Here is a 25,859-nt window from a genome sequence, read left to right on the forward strand (position 1 = left end):
CAAATGATGTATTTTGTTTAGATTGCGGCTAGAAATATGCGTTCATGAATATGTATGATCATCTCATACATATTCATGAATTTTAAATACATATCCATAATGAAGAAGGCTGGTAATCGCGTTTTATAATCTGTTAAGGATGATGTCAATTTGTAACGCGAGATCGTTTGTTTAAATTGCCGAAGATAATGGAGTCACGTGTATACTGCTGCTGCTCCTTAATAGCGTCCTCCGTAACCAAGGTAACGGAAGTAGGAGGATAAAGTGATCATTGTGGACACGCTAAAACAGTTAAGCATATCCTAATATGTATGCAGGTCGCCAGTTTATAGGTAATATTATATTTCAGTATGAAATTCCACGATTTTAAGGTAAGTTATTAACATAAGTTTATTTTTTATTCATTGTAATACGAATGCTTTATTCGTCACATTCAAGTTTATTAAGAATTTAATTACTGTATTTTTAATTAATATTATTTAAGGTACCAATATGCACAGACGTAGTAGTATAGTAAGGCTTAATATTATTGTGTAGGTAAAACAATTAACATGATTATTAAAAGCAAAACAATTCTAAAATTAAGATCGATAAAATATAGATGCTTACATATTAACCAGTCGGAAGGAGATCAAAACCTTCACTTTGGGCTAGGCACAAGTAAGTGTCATCCATTCCCAGTGGGGTAACTAGGATAGTTTTTAACGGATGGTATAATATTAGTTCGTAGTTTACACAGCGATATACTGTAAATCGAGTCATACACATATAATGATCAATTTAAGGTTAGATATATAATAAGTATAGTATAAATAAAGAAACTATTCAAAATACAAAGCTATTGGCAAAATCCCTTGTCCATTTATAAACTGACCCATACGGAAATTTTATACACTAAATATTCATGACCATTTTCCGTGACTTGGATGAGGTGATGGTCACTTATCATTCCAGTTTTTGTTTTTCACAGATTCAAGTCAGATTCAGCAGAAATCATTCAAGTTTTTGGTATAAGCATATCTTACACTCATAATGTATCGAAAAGTCATTATCGTTCTCTTATTTGAATGATTCACAATTACTACCAAGTGCTGATGTTTTTTAAAAGGGCTTAATAGACATAATAAAACACTCTTTTTATTTTTACGGTTTCCATAGCAAATAACAATGTTTTAGTTTGTCTTTTGTAAGTATTAGTTGAACCGTATCCATGACAGCAAAGAAAATAAATTTGAGGAAATGAGAGAATTTAGCCATTTTAGTATCGTAATCAATGCTAGGTAAACTTTAGTAATATTTTGTTTACTACAGTACTTATTTTCTGGTTTACTGTCCAAACCATGGGGCTGTAAGTGTAAGAGAATCTACTACCCAAACGCGGTAAAAGTCAATGGCAGCCGATTGGTACAAAATTGTTATTCTGAATAATAAATAACCTTATATAAGGTAGGTTGTCTACTTGACAGTTTCATTTTGGAATTACTCATGATATAGGCCTACGTCAACATTAAATATGTTGGGCCTATAAAGTTCTAGGCCTAGATTGATAATTATTCAAGTTTGAACTTCTGCTTTCCATGCAATACACTTTCTACAAACACTCACTAGTGTATTCAACTGCAGTGGTTAAATACACCAGCGAGTTGTAAATGGTGTATTGAATGCAACAGAAGTTCGAACTGATTAACTTTAATCTATACCTTTATAGGCCTAAAGTGTATATTCAATATAATATCTATGAGCCATTGCTGTTTTGAGTCACATTAAAACAAATTTGAATACAAAATAAAATAAAACATGTTCCGTCAAATTGATTTATTACGATATATTAAAAGCTTAAACTTCTTTCAAAACTCCCAATCGTATTTAAACACAACCACCTTTTCTTCAGTTAAGTTTGAGCTGAAGTAATACAACTTTTACCAGTCTAATCTTATTTTCAGAAAAATATGATCTCGCGACAGGTGCACATCTTCGATCGTCAACCGCCGTCAATCAACGTATATGTTTAGGTACCGTACTACTTTATAAGATTATTGATATGTGATGTGTAATCTGTGGAAAAGCAAACATTTAATTTTCCAATAATATGCAACAGGTGAATAAATTGTACAAGGTAACTCAGATGTCAGAAAGCTGGTACAGTATAAGTACGATCTTTTGATTGGTTAATTAAGAGAAACGGACGTAATGTTCCAAGGAGACAGCCAATCAGGTAGAAGATCCAAGATAAACAAGAACGCATCTTTTTATTATGAATATCGTGAGATATGATAAAGACATGTTTTGCAATATGAATAAGCCTATACCAGTGCACACGTCTACTAGAACAGACCATCTCAATAAGGGAATTCCGAGTAAAATTTCTTATGAGCTTCTTTGGAAACAGCGCCAAGATAAGTCGCACGTTGATGATGATGACCAGCTGTCTTTTGGCGGGATAACGTCAAGATCATCTCAACGTGAATTTATGAACGCGCAGCGCAGAAAACAACATTTAGAATCCGTGCTTGAAATGATGGGCAGACAACGACGACGTCATAAACGGAGACGTCATGAGGCGGAGCAATTTAACTTAAAGTACGGTGGTTCTATGAGTAATTTGGAAGCTACTGAAGCCTACAAAAAAGAAAGAAGAAGACGCCTCGCCATCCCTGATAACAAAATGAGAACTACGTATAAGGACATGATGAAGCAGGTTGAAAATAAGAGGGACAACGCAGACAAAAACAAAGAAGACAGTACAGCAGAAGTAAGTTCATTAAAAAGATTCATTCGTTATTTACTATTACTATTACGGTTGAGATATAATTAACTATTATATTTTATTTAGAAGTAAGTTCGTTATTATTAAGTACAAGGGCGTACGCGCAACGCAAATGAGTTGACCAATCACAAGCGACAATTCTGATGATTAATATTGTGTCGTGATTGGTCAAATTGACGTCCTTGCGTTTAAGCTTGAATGTAAGAAGCGCAACGAAAGTACTTTGACCAATCACGACACGATGGATCATCCGAACTGTCGCTTCACTGGTCAACTCGCTTGCATTGCGCTACGTTACATCTTAGAGGGAACCAAGCGTAATGATAACTAAACATTGCATGCTCTATATGGAAATGAACTGGTTTGTTTTCTACTCTGTTATCGGTCAGAATTTGTTTTAAAGCATTTAAAAATCATCATTTCAGAAAAATCAAAAGAGAAAGTTCTTTTCTAGAGTTACTTTAATCATCCTATTACTTCGGATGGCTAAAACATATATCTTTAGGTAAGTATAATGCATTATGTATTTCATTGACTAATATTATTTCATTGACTAGAATTGACTAAAACCTAGGTAATTGGTTTTTTTGGGCTATCCTGGTCGAAATCAACTTAACTGTTTTATTCTTATGTTCATAACTTTATTCTGCTGCTTACTTTTTAACTGAACGCTTTTTAATATTCTATTGTCTTTTTATAACTTGTATTTTTTATGACTTTTTTAAACTATGGTACTGAACGGTATTCTGTTTTAATGCTGTATTTTATGCCATTTTTAAACCATTTTAAGCCATTTTTTAACCATCATTTTAGACATTTGCATTGTTTTAGATTGTTTATAACATTTTTTCCTTTATTTTAATTGTGAGTCTCAATTTTTAACTTTTTGTATTGTAACATTGTTATGTAATCATGTATTGTATGTCGATTTTGACCGAATAAATGAATGAATGAATGAATACTAATAACATATATAAATGATATTAACCGGTTGGAAATTGTAAAAACACTTGTAATCTTCTTGTAGTGAGAGTGATCGAAAGTTGTTGAATCTCTACACGGCACTAGACGCTGCGCAGGCGGCTGATAGCTATAAAATACAGAACGACTTAGTCTTCGATATCACGAAATTTAAAGCCAGTAAAAAGGTAAAACATAAACGTAGTATATTTGTTATACGCAATGTGACAACATTTCTGTTGTTGTGTTGTACTTTCTATGAGATTATTAAAATAAAATGTTGTTATTTTGTAGAGGCGCGTTTCTAGGGAAACGAAACGAGTTTTAAATCTCCCGACCGAACAACGCACGGACGTGAATATATACCATGTAGGTGTTGCTTTCTATCTTTATTCAATTTTAACCGTCTGATATCGATTCGAAATTAAGTTTAATATCCTATAACAGACGCGCACACAAAATGAACAAAACTAGTATACCATTATTATTTCTAATTCCTTTCTACTACAAGTTCGGAACAGCTGTACGTCGGATTTGATTGTGTATGTACACTTTTACTTTTATAATATATTTAAATGTAGGTTCAAGTTGAATTGCAGAGGCTGAAACATTTAGGAAGATTTCCCATTGAAATGCAGAAAGATTTAATCAGAAATGCTTGGTTCGAATCCTATGAACATCACCGTGTTTTGATACGCTATGGTCGCCGTCCGTGGACGTTTTATGTCATACTTTCCGGTTCAGGTAGAATATAACTAATATTTGTTTTTATGGTGACATCATGAGAATAGCATCCTTATTAAATAAAAGAATGGTTGACTGTTTCAGCTGCAGCATCAAGTGGGTCATTTCCGGTTGTGGGTCGATTGAGATTACAGTCCTTTCTCGCTTAATAATCACCTAATCACCCATCGACCAAGTCAGTTCTATCTTATTCGACGACACCTGGTGATTTTAATCAACGTTTTCGACTTATAAGATAAATATCAATGATAATTATGATTTTCTTTAGCTATAATATTTACTTTAAAAATGCCAACGTATTATTTTATTAGCTGTCATTTTAGAGGGAGATCCGTCAGATATTGGCCGTGAAGTTATACCTATTAACCCAGGAGGAACGTTCGGTGTAAGTTTCTAATTTTCATTCGCCGTTCTTTGATGTACATTGCGGGGTTTTACTTATGTAAAACAATAATTCTATATCTATAACAGATACACAGTAAACTCTTAGTTTAAATCGATTAATACAATATAATTACTTTCTGTAGGAGAAAGCAATAACCGATAGACGTCATCATAAAATAACTGTAATATCGAAGGAACGAATCGAACTGATGTGTCTTTCAGTGGACGTAAGTTTGTTTTCTTTCATTCGATCCATTTTTTTGTTGAAATCACCCATCACAATGACATCATTTTAGTCTCCTCTATTCTGTATTAATTTTCCATAGATTGCAAGAGCAATGTGCTGTCCCGTATAATTATACACTCTTTACATCACTGTGGTTCGGTTCCTTAGTACTATTTCTATTTTATTTCTAGGATTATATAGACATTTTCTTAGCGGCTGGTATGAAACATTTAAGTAACAGTGAAGATCTTAGGTAAGAAGTTAATTTCTGAATATTTTAATTACTTAATGAATATTTATATTATCTAATGAATATTTAAATTACCGTTAAATGAATATTTAAATTACTGAATTACTCAATTCTGTCGACAGTGAACACTCGACCTGTGAAATCAAAACTCAACAACCAAAGAAAAGGGTGTCGATAGTGAACCTTACGAATCAACTCGATATTTTTCTAAGGTAATGTTCTTACAAGATTTTCTATCATGTTCACAATACCAATATTACCTTGATTTTACTAATATTATACTTTTCTAAAGGTCTTACGAACCAACTCTTATTATCCTTTGTTTAGGTCTATACGCATATTTGATTCGTGGCCTATCCATCTGTTGATGTCCAATCCAGACAAATGTACATTTGAATTTTACAAGTAAGGCATGTTTCTTATACATTATATTCAAGTTGTTAATATTTTCATCAATTGTTTTCATTCGATTTCGGTAAGAAAATATGTGAGTTTTATCAAAATGTTTAAAGAAATTACGTTTTATTTGTTTATTAATTAGACCAAAGGCAATAATCGTGGAAGATAGTAGGATGTCAGACTGGGTATACCTCATTAAATCAGTAAGTCTGTAGATTAAGTATATACTTTATTCTTACTTAAGAAATATTGCGTTCTTGGCAATTTCAGTATTCAGTATACAGGCCTACTACTACAGGTATAAAGTTTATTGTGAACTTTATTAAATCAATCGTAATATTGAAAGTAAATGTGTAAATAGAGAAGATGTGAGGTGAAACATAGCTGCACTATTCCAAGAATAATTAACGTTATACATTTTTTTAAATTAAAAATATTTCGCAGTTTTGTAACTAGCTTTATTTTTTGACACACAGGGTAGCTGTGCTGTTATGAAAATGTTGCAGTATAAAATAAGAGAAGTTGTTGAACCAGTTAAACCTGAAATTCTGAGTAAGTAGACAAGTTTGAAAACAGCATTCATAATGATTGACATTTGAATATACTTACGTTTAATTGTCTGGCTATCAAACACAGCCTACTTTGAATTATATATTGTTTTTGTATTGCTATATATTATTCTAGCTAAGCAAAAATTAAGATTACATGAACATCCATTTGGATACCATGAGAACGCAATAAAGCAAAGAAGTCGAGCGTTCTTCAAGAATAGAGCAGAACAATTGAAAGGAAAGTGGATTCGACCAGCAGAACGACCAACAAACATGATACAAGTTAAAGTAAGAGATGATACGCATGTTAAATATTATGATAATGAAAGAGATATGATAGCGGAAGAAGAGCAAGACAGAGAAGAATCAAAGAAAGATTGCGAAAGGAAGAAAATGCACAAAGATAGAAGGAAACTGGAACAAACAGATGACATAGAAAATGGTAGAATAGAAAAACCGATCAACTTTACAAAAGTAAGGTTACACTTAACAATAGATTAACATAATATAAAACATACATTATGATACACGTAATAATAGAAAAAAACGATAAATTTTACAAAAGTAAGATTGTACTTAAGAATAGACTAACATAAGTATACACATTGTATCATTTTAAGCAATGCTTTAAAGTGAGTTAAACTCTTATCTTATCTTAGGGTCCGTTCTTAACACATAAAGTGCACGCAGAACAGAAGCTAAACATAGACGAAGAACACTTAGGAGGACTGGCTTCTAAACGTAGTGTTAGTAAAGATAGGAGGATTAATTACGTGAAGATAGATACACTGGAAAAGGGAAATGTTTTTGTAAGTATCGTTTTAAGAAGACGGACAAATTAGTATAAGAATTCGTATGAAATATGACAATTGAAAAGAAGTTGAGCATACTTTGCAATGATCACATTGGAACGGCTCAAAATGGTAATGTTCTGTTGTTTATATTCTAGGGAGTCCTGGACTTGGTATTCGGAGAGCAGCCAAAGCTAAGCCTAGTCAGCAATGGTGCAGAATGCGTTTTGATTTCAAAGAAATTCTTTACTCAGCATTGCAATGAAGAAACCATGAAGGACATCTCAGAACACGTATGTTACTGATTTCTTTTTTGACCGGGTCCAATTCCAAATTTGGTCATTATATTATTGTAATGTAGCCGCCCAGCTTTTCAAAGAGATTTTGTTTGTTTTCAGATGCGGCCGTACCCAAATGACGAAACTTCCCGACGAGATCTCAAAGAAAAGTTAAACTGGAGGAAGAAACGTGACCTAACTATGCAAGAGGTTGTTAGCAACTTCAGAAGGAATATCCGTCTTCGGACGCAGATCAGACCATGAATCAGTGACCCATGACCCCCAATACCCACAATCCTCTCCTCCAGGATCAACATGTTCAGCTGCAAGAAAGTGTTTCCCCTTAAGATATTTAAAACCCGACTTCATTTGTAATTTTATTTGTTTAAGAATTTGAACTATGAACTTATATTGTGTAGGCCCTACATTATGCTTGTATGTATTTCATAATGTTGAACTGTCTTCATATTTTGTAAATAAACAAACTTCACCAAATCTACTCGTAAATCTCTGATTTAATTCAAACAATATAAAACATTGATTGCAGTTGTAGCACAAAATATAATCTGTATTTCTTATTCTATTTTTTTTTAAATTCCGCTATTTGTACTTTTTGATCACATCGCATACCGGCTATTTACTATTGCACATCTTGTCTAACAATGTATGTCTGTGTTCTATCAATTTCAATAGTGTAAATAGATACTCAATTGTCGTTCATATAGATATTCCATTGACGTGTATATAGACAATCCATTGCCGTGTACGGTACTGTAATATACTGTAGTTTAGATAATCCATTATCGTGTATATAATCCACTGTCGTGTCGATAACTTCGACTAAACACCTACGTCAACTAAGGATCTTTTAGATGATTTTTCTGCATTCTTTATGTTAACTGTTTTCTTTAATGTTCCGATTCTAAACTCCTCCCACTTCATCTCCACTTCCAACTGGGCCTGCATTTCTTCATCCGTTGGATATGGATATTCCTAAGGATAAATAACATAATGGTTGACAGACGTATGGAATGGAAAAAGGCAACAGAAGATAAGCCTAAAGCTTTGTTCCCACTAGGACGCAACCGAATTGACCAATGACAAGCGACAGTTCGGATAATCCATCGCTTGTGATTGGTCAAGTTATTTACGTTGCGCTTACGTCCTTTACCCACAGATTAATGAAGACAGTTCTTTAAATTTCAAATAAGATTATTTGTTACATACCTCTGTCCTTAGTTTCGTCATCATATGTGAGTCCACGTGCTCTAAGTACAACTTCTTAGAAAGTAAAATGCACTCTGCGCCATTACTTACAACTGCAAAACTCGGCTGGAGCCCGAAGGCTAGCTCAGCTAAACCCTACCAATAAAAATAATGGTGCACATTGTTTGAAGAACATCGAACATTTAATGAAAGGGTATCGCATACAGTAACTTGTAATTAACTTTAAATACTTACAAAGACCGATCCTTTCGTAAGGGTTTGAACTGTAACCCATATATGTTTCACTCCATCTTCTGCATTTTCCTGTAAAAGAAGTTAAAAACAATGAATTTAAACAATTGTAATTGATTGAAATAGTAAAAGTGAATAGTATTGCCGGACGGAAGTTGACATACCGAGATGAAAAGGACGATGGGTAATTTCTTTGTACACAAGACCTTAAAGTATTTAGTTTTATACACACCTGGTCAAGATTGGTATCGATCACTTCGTCCACCATTGTCTTTCGTTTGCCACTTGGCTGGCTACTGTTCGTTGTAACTTTCGTATCACCTGGTAAGAAATGACTTTGATTTATTTTATATCATTTTCTTTAGTTTAATGCTTCCCTATTTGTGTTTGTTTAAAGTGTTCCTCATCGGCTTACCTGTAATCTGGTAGAACCGTTTCAGCGGGTCATTGTCATCCGCAGCCTCGTCATCGTCTGCTTCTTTGTTATCCCCTTCCTCGTCTGCCGACTGGTCTTCTTCTATAGATTGTTGGTTTGCGCGTCGTCTTTCCAAATGAGGCTAGAATTATATAATAGTATAAAAATTAATAATTAATTACATTAAAGCAACAATATATAGACAACTGTGTGATTGATATTTCTAATGTGAATCTGCATCCGTTTGTTTCGGTTAGTTATACTTGATACTGCTATCGTTAAATCTGCCTCATATCTGGTTTAGTTTGAATTAGTTTACAGTTATTTTACATTGTGTTTGATATCAATGATCTTACTTTCTTCACACTTAATGGAAGTGTTGACGACCGTCTGTTTTTAAATGTTTTTGTCGCAGCATTATTTATTCCACTACTTCGTCTCCTATCGGTTCCTTCCTTCTCTGCTTCCCCTTGTTGAAATGAAACCCGCTTACTGTCGTTTTTATTTTCTCCTCCTAACACTCGTTTTCTGTTATTTGTATAAAGTTCGTTTGTGTTTAGATCGTTCAAGAAGTTTTCAAACTCTTCACGTCTCTTACGTTGCTCAAAATTCTCGAAGCTTCTGCCTGCAACTTTCTCCAAACCAGGGAATAATGACAAACGTTTCCGCCTCCTCATATGATCGGGGAACCCCTTACCATCTAGCAAAACCAAGTAACTTTATTGCACTATCAAATTTGTATGGTTAATATTCGTTAATCTCGACTGGTATAGGCTATAATTATTTAAAAAAAGAAAGAAGAGATAAATATTGTATAATCTGTGATAGCATACTGACCTGAGATTGAAACCCGTCGCGTATAACTTTGTGTTTGTTTTACTTCTTTCAAACGTTTCATCACTGAACAGCTTCCCTATATAAGATAAACATTATCACAAATATAAATTAAAATCAATACAAAATATTTTGGCTGAATTAGTGAGAGTGTGAGATGAATTGATTTGCTTACCGATTTTACAATAAGAATCCAGTCAGTGGTTTTGCTGTTCTTAATCAACACATCACCTCTCCTGAAATGAATTAAGCCAATAATGTATGAGACACCATTCGCAGCAAAAGTTTAAATTTCAAAATACATGTCTAATGGCGTCCCATATTATTAATTCTCTCTACTCATAACATTTTCTTAGGCCTGGGTCAAGTTGATACTCACATAAAGTAAGAAAATACACATTTCTTTCTGTTTCCAACTAATAAGTGCAATGGCCATCCATCTAGAAATTTCAGGTTTCTGAAAATGAAAAATGTTCATCACTTTTATGATACACACATATTGAATATAATCATTGGTATTTCACTTGCATAGTTTAGTTCAGCAGTAATCGATAATCAATAATAAGCAATAATTGGAATAGGCCTATTTTGTTTAACTTACTTTACAAAATCGTTTTCTGAATCAAACAAAGATGAGATTCCACCAGCCATGAAAATCTGAACGTAATTCTGTTTTTGATAATAAAAATGATTAAAAAAAAGTCGGTCATACATACAATACTTTTAATGATTTTCCTTTATTGAATTGAGTCTGTTATCGGTTGTTATCGGTTTTTATCTGTTGTTATCGGTTGTTATTGATTGATACTCACATCAGCATCGATGCAAAGAAGCTCAATTCCTTCACGTGCGATAATCGTTGACTGCCTTTGTGCTTTATTTACAATTGCAAGTTCCTATAAAACGAATACAAAATGGTAAAAAAGTGTATTGATTTTTACTTACTAATTTCATACCTACAACGCAACAAGCGAGTTCACATGATCCATCGGGTCGTGATTGGTCAAATAACTTGAGGCGCTCTTTTATATCACTGTAAAACTATTCAATCATAAATGATACTTACCCCAAATGTCTCTCCTTTATGCAGGTAAACTACTGTTTTTGCGTACAAACTTCCTTGTTCTAAAACGTTTACAAGTACTAAAGTAAAAACAGACAGTGTGTAGTAAGATCCTTCCAAACTATACGTCACATCAAGTTTAAAATGCTGGCTTCTAATTGGCTAATGACTTAGGCTTACCTGATCCAGAAAGAATAAAGTAGAAGTTATGCGGCTGATGACCCTGGCGTAAGATGACCCGTTTTGCCGAATATGTTTCGTACCATGCGCATTGCACGATGGCTTGTTGCATGGCTAACGGATACTCAGAAAATGTCTTGTAATTTCTTAGTGATATCAAACACTGAAATGAAAGATTAATAGATACCATGAGATGGACAGACAGACACTTGTCGGTTGATTGCAAAAGAAACGAGAAAAAAGTTATATAACTACAATGTATCATGGGATATGTCATATAGAATAAGAAAAAAAGTTTCATACGTGGTATTTTTCTTTGTCAGTTCGCTCATGCGCACTTGTAGTCAAAATCCTCTTCGCGTCACTTGAAATGCCAGCCTAATTTGAGAAACAAATATATATGCCATTACATTAAGAATTCATATCTTTAACGTATACATTTAGAACTAGCAAAAAAGCATGATGATACCTACTTTTCTGTTTGCTTTAAAATAGGTTACGTCAAATAGAAGTTCTTTCTGGTCGTCATCTACAACAAGTCCTCGTGTTGCGGTTCCTCTATCATTAGCACTGTCAAAATAACAACAGTTTTAAAATATTATATTTTAGAATTTGTCCGTTCATGATATAATGCATAAACCTCCTGTATAGTAATTGGTAATTTATCAATTTAGTCACAATTCTGGATTCAAGAACATGCCACAAATGTTCCAATTATGTTATTAAAATTGAACGATAGACATATCATTGTCTTCGTTTTATAGTCGAATAATAAACCAGCTGTTTTAACACACTAAAGGACACATTTACCTGAGATAATGAGTTTTGCAGAGACGATACAAAAATATTATAATCTTGGCAGACGAACGAAACTTGCGCAATCGTTTCTCCTGTAAAATAACAACATTGATAAAATGAATGGAATGACGTATGGCAAACATCCGCCATGTTTGAAATAATTACCGTCTATGGAAATTACTGATACTCTCCTACGTAAGTATATTGCTACTATTGTTGAATTTAACATGTACAACCTATAGTATCAACTCTTGTTGAATTTAACATGTACAACCTATAGTATCAACTCTTCATTAATGTGTGGAAACATTATGATAAATGGAAATATTATGATAAATAGGCAAACGAAAAATTAGAAAGAAAACTTTAAGTAAACATCATGGTAACTGGTAAACCATAATGTTTTCGTAATTATTGTATACTATCTTTTAAAATATTGTAAAGTAAAAGTATTAGGATTACTACTATTATGTACAATCCATATCTTCATCAAATGGGCGGAAATATTATGATAAAATAGTAATTAGAAAACAAATTGGAAGAAAGCATTATGTAGAAATTATGGTATTTAAAAAAGAAAACTGCTAAACCATATTATGGTTTCGTTGTGGTAATTATTCAATTTTACTATATTTATCTTTAAAAATACCATAAAGCTATAAAAGCAGTTGCATGGAATCGTCTCATTGGACAACAAGTTTATTAGAACGGACGATATGGCCTATATAGTTTTATTGAATTATACTAGAGCTCCACAGAGACGATCTAAGGGTAATGTTATCATACCCAATGGAATTAACCTGGCAATGAACCACAGAAATGAATACCAAAGGTAAGCGTTCGTGCATGGTTCCAAGTAAATCAATTTATTTTTTAACAAGCGCGTTACTCGTTGTTTGCGCATTGTTGCTAGGACACTCAAAACAATTATAATGATGTATCATAATTCGAGTTCATATTCAATAAATAAATAATTCTTTTTCCAAAGGAAAAATTCGATATACTGTACTGTATAGATTTGTAACAATCAAATTATAATAGGCAAAACACAATCTTTTTGAAAAAGATATTTTTATAATAGCAATAGATCATCCCATTATCCATTTTAAATATCAAGACTGAAAGGCGGCACCGACAAGGTAACTATTTACTTTGTAAAATGGGGAACATGTCAACGCCCTTTGTTTACCCCCTTTGCCTATAGTTACAGGGGAAGATTGATTACAATGAATACAGATATATATTGACTTAGGAGAACGATCAATGACTTGCTTATTGGTTAATTAGAGACGAAATCAATGTTATTATTGTCATTGTTAATTCAAGATTACGTGAGATGGAAAAGTTGGAGAGCAAACTCTACAGTCACGATGTTACGAAAGGGATGGGGGTGGGGGGATGGGGGTTAGATGCAAAGAAGTTTTATTTTAAATAAAAAGAGTGTTTATTTCAAACATGAAATTAAGAATCAAGAATGGAATAAGAATTAAATAAATGAAATAAGTGGAACGGGTTTAAAGGCGATGAAAATGTATAATTTTTTTGTTTATATATGATAGTAGAGCCCAGTTGGACTACACACGAGGATCAAACATCCTTCTCCTAGATACGCAATGAGCCTCTGAAAAATCCACAGCAAACCACTTGACTAAGTAAATGTAGAACGATCTTACTTTTAAGTACGGTCATTACTTGAAATTTGATATAAAATCAAACACCATAACATTACTAAATATATTTGTATTTCTTTTGAAAGTAATCTTAGTGCGTGAAAACACATTGGAAAGCACGTATGAAACAACAGAAACCGAGTGTAGGGCCATAGTTTACAGTCTATCATCGCGATTGAAAGAGGCTTGTGTTTGGTAAAGTTTAAAACATATAGATGCATGTTTGAATATAAGATGATTTTGGGAATCTAATGTGAGTCTAAGCACTGACCACAAATATTTATAAAATAAAAAATGTTTGTTTAGTGAACAATAACTTTCAGAAAATCAATATTTAAATGAAGAACTATGCTAATGGAATCGTGCATTAAATTGAGTATTGCAATTCGGTAACGAAGAATTCTTCATTTTTAGAAACATACTTATAAAGTAGTTAGGCTAAGCTCCATGGGCTAAGTAGGTCTAATAAAGTTAAGTGTCATATTCAATCAGGGAAGAGTGAATCAATGTTATATAATTATTATTTGCTTAACCAAATGTTGAGTTATCTATGAGTGATGGAAAAAATATTTACTTTTTAAAAATTGAACTTGTTGCCTCAGATTAAGTGAACATAAAATACCATTAAATTTAAATGTTAGATCTGCACCGCAAAACATAAATATTAATAAAGTCAGTACACTTACTCTATTTCGTTGACGTAATTTTTTGAGTTGAAAATGCAACTTGAATGAGCTCTGCGCAACGCCCAGTCCAGTTGCTAAGAAACCTGTGCCGTTCGTCTTAGTTGACCCCCTCCTCGGCCCGGTTACCCCTCCCCGTACATCAAACACTACATCCTGTAAACGAGATAACGTTGAACCTCGCCGTCCATTCCTAGATTTAGGTTTATCATCAGTAGTGTGAGATTGTAAACTATCTCTTAGTTTATGCATTAAAGATCCTCTTCGTGCCGCCGTGACCACTGGCTGCTGTCGGTGGACTTCTCCATTTGACGATTTCGATTCAACTCCTAGAAATTCGTCGATTTTAATTAAAACTGATCCTTTTGTGCGTCTGTCTTTAGTGACAACCTCATTTGTTTCGGAGATTAATAATGCATCACTTATCGGCAACATTGTTTTCGTTCGTGCTATTGTACTGGATGTCAAGTTATTGTTAGTATTATAAACTCTGACATCTCTTAATCCTTGCGGTGATTCTAAACTGTTCTTTTCAGTCGCTGTTTCTTCTTTTATGTCTGAAAATCCGTTAGAAAAAGCAAGACTTCCTTTACGAAGACTCATTCTCTTTCGTGATTCAGGGGAAGAATGGAACGAAGTCCGTTGAGCGTCACTTACCCCTGCATCCCCTCTCATCAATCGAAGTGATTTTAGCATGCTTTCTCGTCTGTGTTCCCTACTTAAGTTATCGGTGTCAGGAAGGTTGAATTCATTTACCATCATCTGCCGATTCACTTTACCTTGAGATGAATGATATGATTTCATGATTTCCGCATACTCTTATAAATATACATCATCAATAGAAAACCCTACAGAAAATGTACTTTTTCAAATAGAAAAATCTTTAAAATGATGGAATCAATTATCGAAACAATGAATTTTGATGTTCGACGTCGTATTCCTTGTCATGCCTTGCGACGCGAACTAATCTGCACAGCCCACAGATTGACCAAACTTTGGTAAAAGTATTGGAATAATTCCGTCAATTATAGTTTGCGCATCACGTGTGCAAAATTAAATTGATTATATTCCATAACATTCCATAGCAAATTGACTAATTGACAACACATACACTGATACAAGTTGTCGTTGCAACTTGCTATCGAACTTCGGCTTCATTCTAATAATTCGTGTATCATCACCCGTGGTTCACTACCAGTATTGGTCCTAACTCAGCGATTGATACGTCACTTGGTGATGAAAAGTAAATAAAATGCACAATTTCTTCCAATGAAAAACAGGAAAGTGCTTTGATGAAAGAATGCGAACTAAACACAAGAAATGCAAACATACAAACAGCTCGTGTTACAGTCAAACGTCGAACATGACCCATTTTGGTTTTTTTTAAAGTTAATGTTTTTACTACCATTGTTAGTGCGCCAATTAGGATAGCTAACGATATAATTAACAATGGATAATGAAGTTATTTGACTTTAGGTAAGTTAAGATTATCATTATTAACCGTGATTTCCTAAGCGACAAATGTTGACAAACGTAGATAGCTGGAAAGTTAATTCGTTAGACAAAAGAATAGAAATGCATATTACCATGGTTACTGCATGGTGTCATACACAGACAAAAGTACTTAAAACAAAACGTACATACAAAACAAATACCTCTTCTTTTATTCATTTTTTATTTCAAGAACAGAATAAAATATCATATTGTGTGTTGATTGTTCCTACTAAATTGCACACATTTGTGGATGCACATATAAACCAAAATATGAATACATTATCAAAATATATTATTTATTCGTTTCTTTACCCATTAATTTAATATTCAATTGAAAATATTGAAATATTATTTAGTATTTATTATTAGGAATTTTTCTGTTATTTAGTATGCCAGTGTATATTATTTATTATTATTATTTATATACTAAATAACTATAACAAATAAATAAAAATATAATTGGACTGAAGTATTATATAAAAAATAAAAAGTATAAAGTAAAACATAATGAGTATTTATTCTGTATCATAGAACTTTTGCCAAAGTTCTGTTTCAGCAATGTTTGTCCTGACGTCACCACCGTAAATAAAACACAATACATGTCTAAACAGTGCTGTGTAAACATAAATTCAATAAGTTCTTAATCAGGCTTTTATTCGTTGCCTACACTGCACCTTTCACCCTTCTCCTTCAAAAGGTCCCCTGTGATAGGTTGCCATGACAGCAAAGAAGCTTAACTTAACTCTGTTGTTTATAGCAGTTGTTGAGTTCAGTTAGCGAAGCGTAGACCTACTGCACTAGCCCATTTTATTGTTTGGGCTGGTGTCGTGGGGGAATAATGGCGAACCATACCAGGGCACACACTGCAAGGAAATCATCGTAAGTAAACATATAAGTAAAATGAAGCATATTTATACTTTGTAATGCCTTTTTGATGTATTGTTAAACCTATAAATGTACCTTATGTAGCTATTAACCACGTACAAATTTAAGGTGATTTTAGATTAGAATTTTAGATCTCAAAATTTATAGTACTATTTAATGGTTTATTACATAATAATTGTTATGATCCATTCCCGAAAACACTGATATTCCAATAAAGTACATAATTGCACGATTGTCGTCTCAAAGCTAAGCATTATCATTCTAAAGAATTTTAAAATAGAGTCGTGACACTTTATGATGTTCAGTTTCAATTGAAGATCACATTAAATTCTCTCATTCATTAAAACTAATAATATTAATGTTTGTTTTCAGTATGACATTCTTTTCAAAGAATGACCCCGTTCGATTACCCCAAGGCCATACTGACCACTGGACGAATATGAAATTAAAGGTAGGCCTAATATGTCATGTCATTAAGGTAAATCACCTATAAAATGCTACTTTCAAAGTCTTGTATTTTTTCAGTACGCTAGCATTCAACGAACGTAACACAATGTAGTGGATTATCTGCTACCTTGATTCTTTTTTTATTGATTGATACGTTTCGTTGGAATTGCATTTTATTGTTTGGAGTTTTCCAATTTTTTAGTTGTGTAGGCCTACTGTGAGTCAAGAATAATCCTCCTTCAATGTTCGTTTAGCTTATTTAAAATTATATAACTTAATTTCTTTCTTTCAGTGTACCACTGTCCAGGTCGCAATGCCTTCTGGGAAAGTGATCAATCGTGCAGGTATGTTTTTATGTTTTGTGAGTTTCCTTTCGAAGTTTTTTTCTGTTCTTTTTGTCTTTGTCAATTTATTTTGTTAGTAATTTGTGGAATTATTTCTTTATAATATAACATTACATTTATTCTCAAAATGTGTATCTTTGAACAGTTTGGATCTTATCTATTATGAATAAAATATACTCTAATTTGAAATGGTGCTTTTTCCAGGTTCAGCTCCTGTTAGTGTACCAAGAGACCAGTGGGTTGCTACATTCCAGTACAACCCCGACGGCTCGATGTCTCGTCTAGAGGATCACACCTTTTCCGATATTCTCGTAAGCAAACTAAATGGTACCTTGCCCGGAGGATATGACAAAGAAAGAAGTAAAGCAAATGTCCATAAAACTAGCAAACTACGAACTTCTTATAACACAAAAGCTAAAGAAGGCTTCGCTTACTGGAATATAGAACGGCCTAAACCTACAAGTTGTAAGTATACTAATAATCAATACTTCTTGCGTTTTATTGCGGTGTACGTAATAATAATGTAAACACGCATACGTTACGTTACGATCAAAACTAGTATACTAAATTATATGTCTTATATTTTGTCTTATTTTTCAGTTGCGAAATCTGGTATTGGATCAGCGAACACTGTTCTCGGCTTGGGAAATGCAGTCAGAACATAATCAATTCCGTGAGACAAAATGAACTGACTAAGTTCCCAACTTTGAAACGATGAGTTTGGATAAACATGATTACATTGCTATACAAACAAGGGCTAAGGTGTTAGGGGTGGGTGGTGCTGACGACAGCTACCGCGGAAAAGAACCTTATCGGAAGCCTGCTTGTCCATCCTAGGTAGCCTACATCTTAAAATATCGTTAACCAATAATATTAAAACGTTATAATAATAATGATAACAATAATGACGTAACAAAACTTTTAAACGCATCATTTAAAGGATGCGACATTGCAGCTGAAGTAGTTAAAGAATTTAAACCTAAAACCGATAATTGTGTTATCAGGTATTGTGGGTAATGAGCTGATCAAAAACGACAGAAAGCTGGTGTGAACGTGTGTTTGTTTTGCTGTGCACTCTTTATTCCTTCGAAAATGTTATATAACACATCTTTAAAATATACTTAGAAGATATATAGTTATGAACCAAAGTAGGCCTCATAGTTTTAAATATTGTGATTGTGTATGTTTATTACCAATCTTCCTAATATGGATACCGGTCTTCCTTATATGGATACCAGTTAATTAATTGTTATACATTATGAATTGAACAATTGTGTAATTGAGGGCACTTCGTTGTCATTTGGAATTAAATTTACTTCAGGTGATATCGTGTTTCTTTTATTTTGATTACTCTGAACGCACATTCACTCGCGAGCCACTGTTTCAAAAGTTTAAAATAAATTTTCATTTTAATAACTTTAAAGATTAGTCTTCCTTATATGGATACCAGTCTTTGTGTAATTGAGGGCGCTGCGCGTTGTCATTCTATTTGATCTTCTCTGCTCGCCAGCCAGGGCTAGGCTGCTGGTAGGCCTAGCTTTAACTTCTAGAAAAATGTCTTCGAATAGTTCTATAAAATGCACAATTAAGAAGCCCGTTGAAGTGAAAATATCAGATACAAAATCAAGTTTATGCAGTGGGCTATCAATTGTTGATTTGTCTTTTCCAAATAATTCTGAAAAGGGCATCCAACAGGTACGTGATTGGACCAGGAGGCAGGAACGAGGCTAGGTCTGTGCCATGCATGGTCGTTTCGTTCCTGCTACAATGGTCGTCATAGTAATCCACGCCCGGGAAGGCCCGGTATCTCCCAGTAGGGTTTTATAACATAAAATGCTATCAAGTACATGCTAACATTATATTTAATTTTATTGTGATATTTAATTGTACGTTTTATACATTTTAAATGTGAAAAACTGTCAAAATACTGATTAAGTTTTCCGAAACTGAAGACCGCCCTCTATGATAATCTTCTAACATGTTATTAACATGCTCTAGTGGTAAATTTAACTTAAATTATACATATATATTTTTTATTTCCAGAAAGCAAGTTAAAATTAGTCTGCAATATAAACCTTACTGTTAGTGTTACTGTATGCTTTTTTTTCTCAAAGGTTGAAAGTATTTCATTCAAGAATGTGTACACAGCCTTTCTGACAATCAAAGTTAAAAGTGAACAGAATTCATCAAGTACTGGTAAGTTAATTATACGCAAAGTAATTTGCCCAAATATGGTAGTGATATGCCTAAATATGGTAGTGATATGATGTCATCGTGTCCATATATGGGCACATCACACAGGGAATGATTAGTTGTACGTAAATCTGCTTCTTCTTTTCAGGTAAATGGAAGACGTGCCTTCATCGTTACCAATTAATGACATCACCTCATTATGAATCAGGAAGCCAGGATTATTTCAAAATACCATCATCGCAGGTTTGTAGCTATCCCAGAATGCATCATAACTTCATTCAGATAATTATAATAATGTTGGGTGCACTTTATTAATATCAAATTCCCCTTCTTCTTCAGATCTTGTTTATAGCACAAAATATAACTAGATTTTAACTCGTCACGAATTAGAAAATGTTGCAATTGATTTATTTTCATTTTCAGATGCTGTTTGTTCCACAAGATGTAGTAAACGTACGGCTAATCCTACAGCAACCTTCATCCGCATGGAATCAATTTGGAATTGAGCAAGTGTCCATAGAAACACCAACAGAAAATGTAACTAATACTGTATATTTACACTGGTGTACTTGCAGTCCCTGGTACTACCTATTATTAGTCATTCATAGCAATATATTACAACCCCTATTATATTAAGGTACACCAAACAATGTGTCCTTATATGGCAATGTCCCATAAATAAGTCTTGGCTGTAGCCTGTTAAAATATTTTCCTGGAAAGTGCCTTGGTTTCCACTAGGACACAAGTAATTTGTCCAATCACAAGCTATGAGTTATTCGAACTGTCGCTTGTCATTGGTCAACTCGCCTTGCGTTGGGTTTACGTCGTCATAGTAGGAACCAAGCTTTAATAGAGATGTCACCTGAATAGGAGTTGCTTCATAGAGCTATTCATTCATTTGGTGCTTTCTTTAAACAATTTCATGAATATATTATTATTTTTTTGTAATTTCAGACAAACGAAGAAGAAGCGATCTCGAAATGGCTCCAACAACATCTCAACTTAAACTCTTCGGTTAAGAAAAAGATTGAGGTAAAAAATAAAATAATTTTTAGAAAATAGGTTGTTGAATATATATTCATATATTTATCCTTTTTCTTGTTAATTAAAAGAGTTTTAAATGCTGTTTTTTTCTCTTTCGTGATTGAATAGAATGTAGAGGTAGATGAGGTATCGGGAGGTCTACACAGGATGTGGGCGCTAACGGAAACCGTAAAAGCTCAGCAAACGTCCGCATCACTTGGCAGATATGAAGTAAGTAAAATCACACTTGTTGTAGCTAAGATGTTAATACAACCTTTCAATCTAAGTACTACACTCAGTATTGCACAATACTGATGCAAAGCTTAATTTGTTTTAGGTCGACGACAGTTACGAGATAAATCTGTTATCTTACACGTGATGCGGCAGCTGTATCCGGCTTTAAGGCAATTCATTTTGATAAGTGACTTGGGTGCTGTTTCTGCTGCGAAAAACTAACGGTTAAAAACACCCAGACAATTTGGGTTTAGAACATGATTTAACCAGTTATTTCTGTACATTTTTTAGCTGCAATGCAAAATAACAGTTATTTGATTGACAGTTTTTAAAATAAACTGTTTATTTGGCACAATGCAGCAGAAACAGGCCCTGATAACAGTTGTATTTATTTGGTATATAAGCATGCAGTGTGTTTTCCTTAAGTTTGAGTATTGAAAATAAAGTATATTCTTGTGGCTGTAAAAATAGTATGTTGTTTTGTGTATAATAATAATATTTAAAACCCGATGAAATATCGAAAAACTGTACTCTTCATTTTCACATACTGTTAGTTCGTGGAATACTTTATTTCTAAGTATAGAGGGCGCTAATTCACATTTGTTTTTAATTGAAACGCGACGTTAAAAAAAGCGGTCTTTGCTGACGCTATTTGTGTTGTTTTTCTCAAAACCGGTAAATATTGTTTTCCTTTTTTCTATACAAGTTTATTTTCAGTTATTTTTAAAACTTGATAATTAAAGTTTTATATAATAAAATAAATTTATTAATAAATTCTAGGCCTATGGAAATATTTAGGATAAAAGGCTAGGCCACGGCTGGCTTAAAAGTTAGCTTAGAGATAGGTCAGCCTTCGGCATACCATACCGTGGAGGACGTGCATATGTTTGTAATAAAAGTCGTTTGGACCTTTTTCGTTTCTGAAATATGACGTTATTTTAATCTTGTTTGAACTTGTTAAAAACTATAATTACGTCTTATCTTTATATTATTCTAATAATTATTGTATTAAATGTAACTTCAAACTAATAAAATATTGTAATTTATTTAAAATATTATTTATTAATATTAATTATTTAATTAAAATTCAGACAGAGTCCAGAAACGAAGGAAGTTTGATATGATGATGGCGGCGTTTGTATCAATGCTTCTAGTGTCGATTGGTTTTGGTTTAATCGAGTTTGCTGTTTTTCTTCTGGTGGATTACATTGTAAAGGCTTTATTACAGTCTGTCAAGTGAGTATTTAACAAACAATTTAACTTTGTATAGGCCCCCTAGTATTATTTATATGATAGTTTTTTGTCTTATGTTAAAAAATTAATGTTTAATTATTATTTAATGTACTATTATTATATAATAATAATATAATAATTATGAGCCCTGCTCATTTATAGACTTTCAGAATTTCTTAAAAATTAATTTAATACAGCTTTAGCCGATCCTCATAAGAATCAACAATCAATGTTTCAATCTTTGAATAATTCAATCCCTGATTAATTCAATTAATATTTAAATCTAGATTAATCTAAACAACCAGTCATTCAATCAAACTATACACTAATTTCTCCTTTTTTTTGCAGTGATAAAAGGCAACATTGCCATATATGGGCATTTGAAGCAATGGTATTGTTTCTTCTATCAAGTATCATTTACGCCGTGCACCATTTTCCGTACCTCCTCATCACACTCGCCACCATCACTTTTGTTTCTGCCATCCTTCAGTATTTTGATGTTCTTTACAATATTAACAATTTTTTATCCAACTTTTACAACCGTTTTCGTCATCGAAAAGTTTTGGATTTTTCTTTTGATTATGAAGAAGAATTATCTGAAGACTCTCCTGTACACATGAATTCAAGAGTGCATGCACGTCCAACTTTACGTCGAGAGCCACCATCTCCAACATCAATTGATAACTTTATTTCACCGATTCGTAATCGTATTGAAAGCCCTGCAAATTTTACACCTAAAAACATAGCTAGAACGTCAACCCCTCGTTCAGATCAAAGTTTAAGTGTAAGGTCAAAGTTGAAAACATTGGTGGGGATAAATCCTTATGTGAATCTACCACCTGGACTACCAAACCGTGGAAACAACACCTGTTATGTAAATTCTGTTGTTCAGTGTTTAGCTCATACTCCACTTCTTGTCAAATCACTCGTAAAAGAAGTAAAATTTATTTCCAATGCACTAAATGTCGAAACTCATTTTTTGAACAAATTCTCAGAAATATTAGAACAATGTTCAGTTCCTCCTGGTTCGTCAGATAGGAAGATTGTCGATAACGTGCCGTTTTGTAATGCCGTTTCGATGTTGGTGCCGCATTTAGTGTCAAATTCACGTCACGGACCTCAACAGCAGCAGGATGCAGCAGAGATACTTCTCTGGTTACTTAACAAAACTAATGAGTTACTTGTTTTGAACGGAAATAAACCTAATGGACCGCAGACTAGAAGTAGACTTCTGAAACCAGCCGTTGCTAACAACTTCAAGTGGAGAAATAAAGTGGTTAACAAGTTGCTTTGCAGCTACGACAGCAACGAAACCAATAAATTATCAGCAATCAAAAATGAGGAAACTTTAAAACTGAAAAAATATGATACTATGCACTCACTTTCTTGTGTCCAGTCAGTTGCTGTGTTATCAGATGTATCCTGGGTAAAGTACTGTCGTAATCATGCCACCGTTATCACCGAACTGTTCGCGGGGCAGTTGGCTGAAGTTCGACAAAGCTATATTACCAAACAAGTGTCGTTTGGTACGCAAGCGTTTCACATTTTGCCGGTTCCGCTCGTTGATCCCAGGACAATATCTGGACTCGTCCACCTCCAAGATTGCATGCTAGCTATGGGATCGCTAGATCAACTCGGTAGCGAGGATAAAAGCTTGCAAGATAGCGTAACCAATCTGAACAGAAGCGACGAAATGAGAAGCGCTTCAAATAGTTCGTTGCTGAGTACTCATTCATTTACCGACGGACAGTATCAAACCATTTTGCGGTTTCCACCAAAATGCTTAATTCTTCAACTCAACCGGTTCTATTTTGATCATGACGAAAATATTGTTCGCAAAATTCGATCCCCGGTTAATATCCTAGAACAAAATCTTGATCTATCGTGTTTATCATACGATAAGAAAGACGTAAATGGCCGCAGTAATGCAGACTACCTGTACGATTTGTATGGAGTTTGTGTTCACGAAGGAGGAGGTGATTCGCAGTATGGCCATTATTTATCGCTGTGTCAGCTTGACGATGGTAAATGGTATAAATTTGATGATGAACTTGTGTCGCAGGTGAACATTACATATGAATGTAGTTCACTACCAACAAGAGAAGGGGCCTATTTGCTCTTTTACAAACGTCAAGCTGATTTTAGATAAAATTCGTGCCAACAAATGTTTTATAATTTTATTTTACTTTTAAAAACTTTTTTTATGACACTACTAAAATTGACATACTGACTGATTCACTACTCTATGTACTGTAGCTGGATTTTATGTAAGTTATTTCTATAATATTTTAACAAGAACGTTGTAGAGGTCAAGTGCTGTGCTCTCATACTAAACGTCCGTCAAGTCCTATAAAATGTTTATTTTATTAATAATTTAAAGTTAAATGCTTTTGAAGCATTTCAATTTAATATTTGGTTTGTGTAAATACTTTGTTACTATGTTAATTTAATATTACCCTATTTCACTGTACATAGTTTTATTACTACTATAATATTGTTTATATTTATTTGAGGGTAAAAATTTAATGAAATGACGATATGGCAATTTTATTTTACTTCGTAAATTGAAGTGAACAAATTCATTCATAGTGTTTTTTTAAAACATGTTTAAAATGTTACTTTATTAATGTACAACTATTTGTATTTTAAATATAATAAAACACTTAATACAAAGATAAATTATTTATTAATATTTTGTTTAGTTTTCATTCATTTGCAGTGCAATTAATTACTAATAAATAAACAACCAATCCTTGTTTAAATCTACAGTTACTTTTATCAATAATATAGAGGGCGCTATTTGTCAATATCTGAGTCATTAACCGAATTAATACCAATAACTGAGGGCGGCAGACTGATAATTTTCAGTATCGGAATAACTATGAGGGCAGCAGACTTATTTATATATATATATGGCTAGCTCTGGCCCCGCCTTCTCTCTCTGCCCACAAACCAGTCACTGATCACAAAATAGAGACAGAACTGCGCAATCAATTGGAACGCCGCCTGCGTATTTTTTTTTTCCAGGACGAACGTGGGCAATTTACATAAATGGGCGTGGCTTAACCTCCAAAATACTCTCGCGCATGCGTACTTGGACTGAAATAGTTGTGAGGCGACAGAAAGCTATTCACGGATCTAAATAATCGCGTACAAAATAACAAATGTTTGTATCTGCTTTTTTCTGCGTTAAGACATACAGATTTTTTTACTAATTTGGTGCTATGACCATGCTAGTTAATGCTAGTTGTGCCATTATTGGTAAAATAGACAGTGGGACTGTCGTTATGCTCTCAGGTCTGAGAGTTACTGCTATGCCTATTGTAATATAGTATCAAGTATTATACAAATAATGAATGTTTATGAGTGTAATGGTACAAATAATGGCATGAGGTGAATGATGAAAGGTTATATCAACGAGGCAACGCCGAGTTGATATAACCTTTCATCATTCACCAAATGCCATTATTTGTACCATTACACGAATATTAAACATTCATTATTTGTTTTATATAACATCTAAATAGATTCCTGTCATTTGAATCATGGAGTATA

At 33.4% G+C, this 25,859-nt stretch overlaps 5 protein-coding genes across 7 annotated transcripts; 4 read left to right on the forward strand and 1 right to left on the reverse strand.

Moving 5' to 3' along the window:
• Positions 1 to 1,310: 1,310 nt before the first annotated feature.
• Positions 1,311 to 7,826, forward strand: LOC144855590 (uncharacterized). 2 transcript variants are annotated; one of them, XM_078713494.1, is made up of 17 exons: positions 1,311 to 1,446; positions 1,944 to 2,752; positions 3,193 to 3,272; positions 3,795 to 3,915; positions 4,022 to 4,096; positions 4,309 to 4,471; positions 4,783 to 4,856; positions 4,999 to 5,082; positions 5,273 to 5,334; positions 5,454 to 5,543; positions 5,659 to 5,736; positions 5,873 to 5,933; positions 6,207 to 6,282; positions 6,415 to 6,755; positions 6,941 to 7,090; positions 7,231 to 7,365; positions 7,471 to 7,826. In XM_078713494.1, the coding sequence occupies exons 2-17, from the start codon at positions 2,255 to 2,257 to the stop codon at positions 7,612 to 7,614; spliced, it is 2,232 nt and encodes a 743-aa protein (XP_078569620.1). In that variant the 5' UTR covers positions 1,311 to 1,446; positions 1,944 to 2,254; the 3' UTR covers positions 7,615 to 7,826. The 2 variants fall into 2 exon arrangements, with proteins under 2 accessions (XP_078569620.1, XP_078569619.1); XM_078713493.1 differs by lacking the exon at positions 1,311 to 1,446 and having other exon boundaries at positions 1,910 to 2,752.
• Positions 7,827 to 7,847: 21 nt separating this feature from the next.
• Positions 7,848 to 15,302, reverse strand: LOC144855588 (uncharacterized). The gene is made up of 17 exons (XM_078713491.1): positions 14,455 to 15,302; positions 12,111 to 12,190; positions 11,774 to 11,870; positions 11,604 to 11,678; positions 11,301 to 11,463; positions 11,124 to 11,200; positions 10,870 to 10,953; positions 10,659 to 10,726; positions 10,437 to 10,514; positions 10,233 to 10,293; positions 10,061 to 10,136; positions 9,580 to 9,923; positions 9,224 to 9,365; positions 9,041 to 9,129; positions 8,812 to 8,880; positions 8,578 to 8,712; positions 7,848 to 8,343 (listed from the first exon to the last, which is right to left on the reverse strand). The coding sequence occupies exons 1-17, from the start codon at positions 15,253 to 15,255 to the stop codon at positions 8,191 to 8,193; spliced, it is 2,592 nt and encodes an 863-aa protein (XP_078569617.1). The 5' UTR covers positions 15,256 to 15,302; the 3' UTR covers positions 7,848 to 8,190.
• Positions 11,794 to 18,946, forward strand: LOC144855603 (uncharacterized). Of its 2 annotated transcripts, XM_078713509.1 has the most exons (6): positions 11,794 to 12,293; positions 12,755 to 12,930; positions 17,203 to 17,281; positions 17,570 to 17,621; positions 17,826 to 18,086; positions 18,222 to 18,946. In XM_078713509.1, exons 2-6 carry the CDS (start codon positions 12,815 to 12,817, stop codon positions 18,284 to 18,286), a joined length of 573 nt encoding a protein of 190 aa, XP_078569635.1. In that variant the 5' UTR covers positions 11,794 to 12,293; positions 12,755 to 12,814; the 3' UTR covers positions 18,287 to 18,946. The 2 variants fall into 2 exon arrangements, with proteins under 2 accessions (XP_078569635.1, XP_078569636.1); XM_078713510.1 differs by lacking the exons at positions 11,794 to 12,293; positions 12,755 to 12,930 and adding an exon at positions 16,633 to 16,824.
• A 201-nt stretch (positions 18,947 to 19,147) lies between these two features.
• On the forward strand, positions 19,148 to 21,431 carry LOC144855601 (nicolin-1-like). Its single transcript, XM_078713507.1, has 7 exons — positions 19,148 to 19,316; positions 19,736 to 19,817; positions 19,963 to 20,057; positions 20,238 to 20,351; positions 20,769 to 20,846; positions 20,967 to 21,068; positions 21,175 to 21,431. The coding sequence occupies exons 1-7, from the start codon at positions 19,176 to 19,178 to the stop codon at positions 21,214 to 21,216; spliced, it is 654 nt and encodes a 217-aa protein (XP_078569633.1). The 5' UTR covers positions 19,148 to 19,175; the 3' UTR covers positions 21,217 to 21,431.
• A 738-nt stretch (positions 21,432 to 22,169) lies between these two features.
• LOC144855591 (ubiquitin carboxyl-terminal hydrolase 21-like) lies at positions 22,170 to 24,748 on the forward strand. Its single transcript, XM_078713495.1, has 2 exons — positions 22,170 to 22,307; positions 22,653 to 24,748. Exons 1-2 carry the CDS (start codon positions 22,192 to 22,194, stop codon positions 24,451 to 24,453), a joined length of 1,917 nt encoding a protein of 638 aa, XP_078569621.1. The 5' UTR covers positions 22,170 to 22,191; the 3' UTR covers positions 24,454 to 24,748.
• Positions 24,749 to 25,859: the final 1,111 nt, after the last annotated feature.

The sequence above is a fragment of the Antedon bifida genome, chromosome 11, assembly GCF_963402885.1.
Source record: "Antedon bifida chromosome 11, ecAntBifi1.1, whole genome shotgun sequence".
Taxonomy (NCBI): domain Eukaryota; kingdom Metazoa; phylum Echinodermata; class Crinoidea; order Comatulida; family Antedonidae; genus Antedon; species Antedon bifida.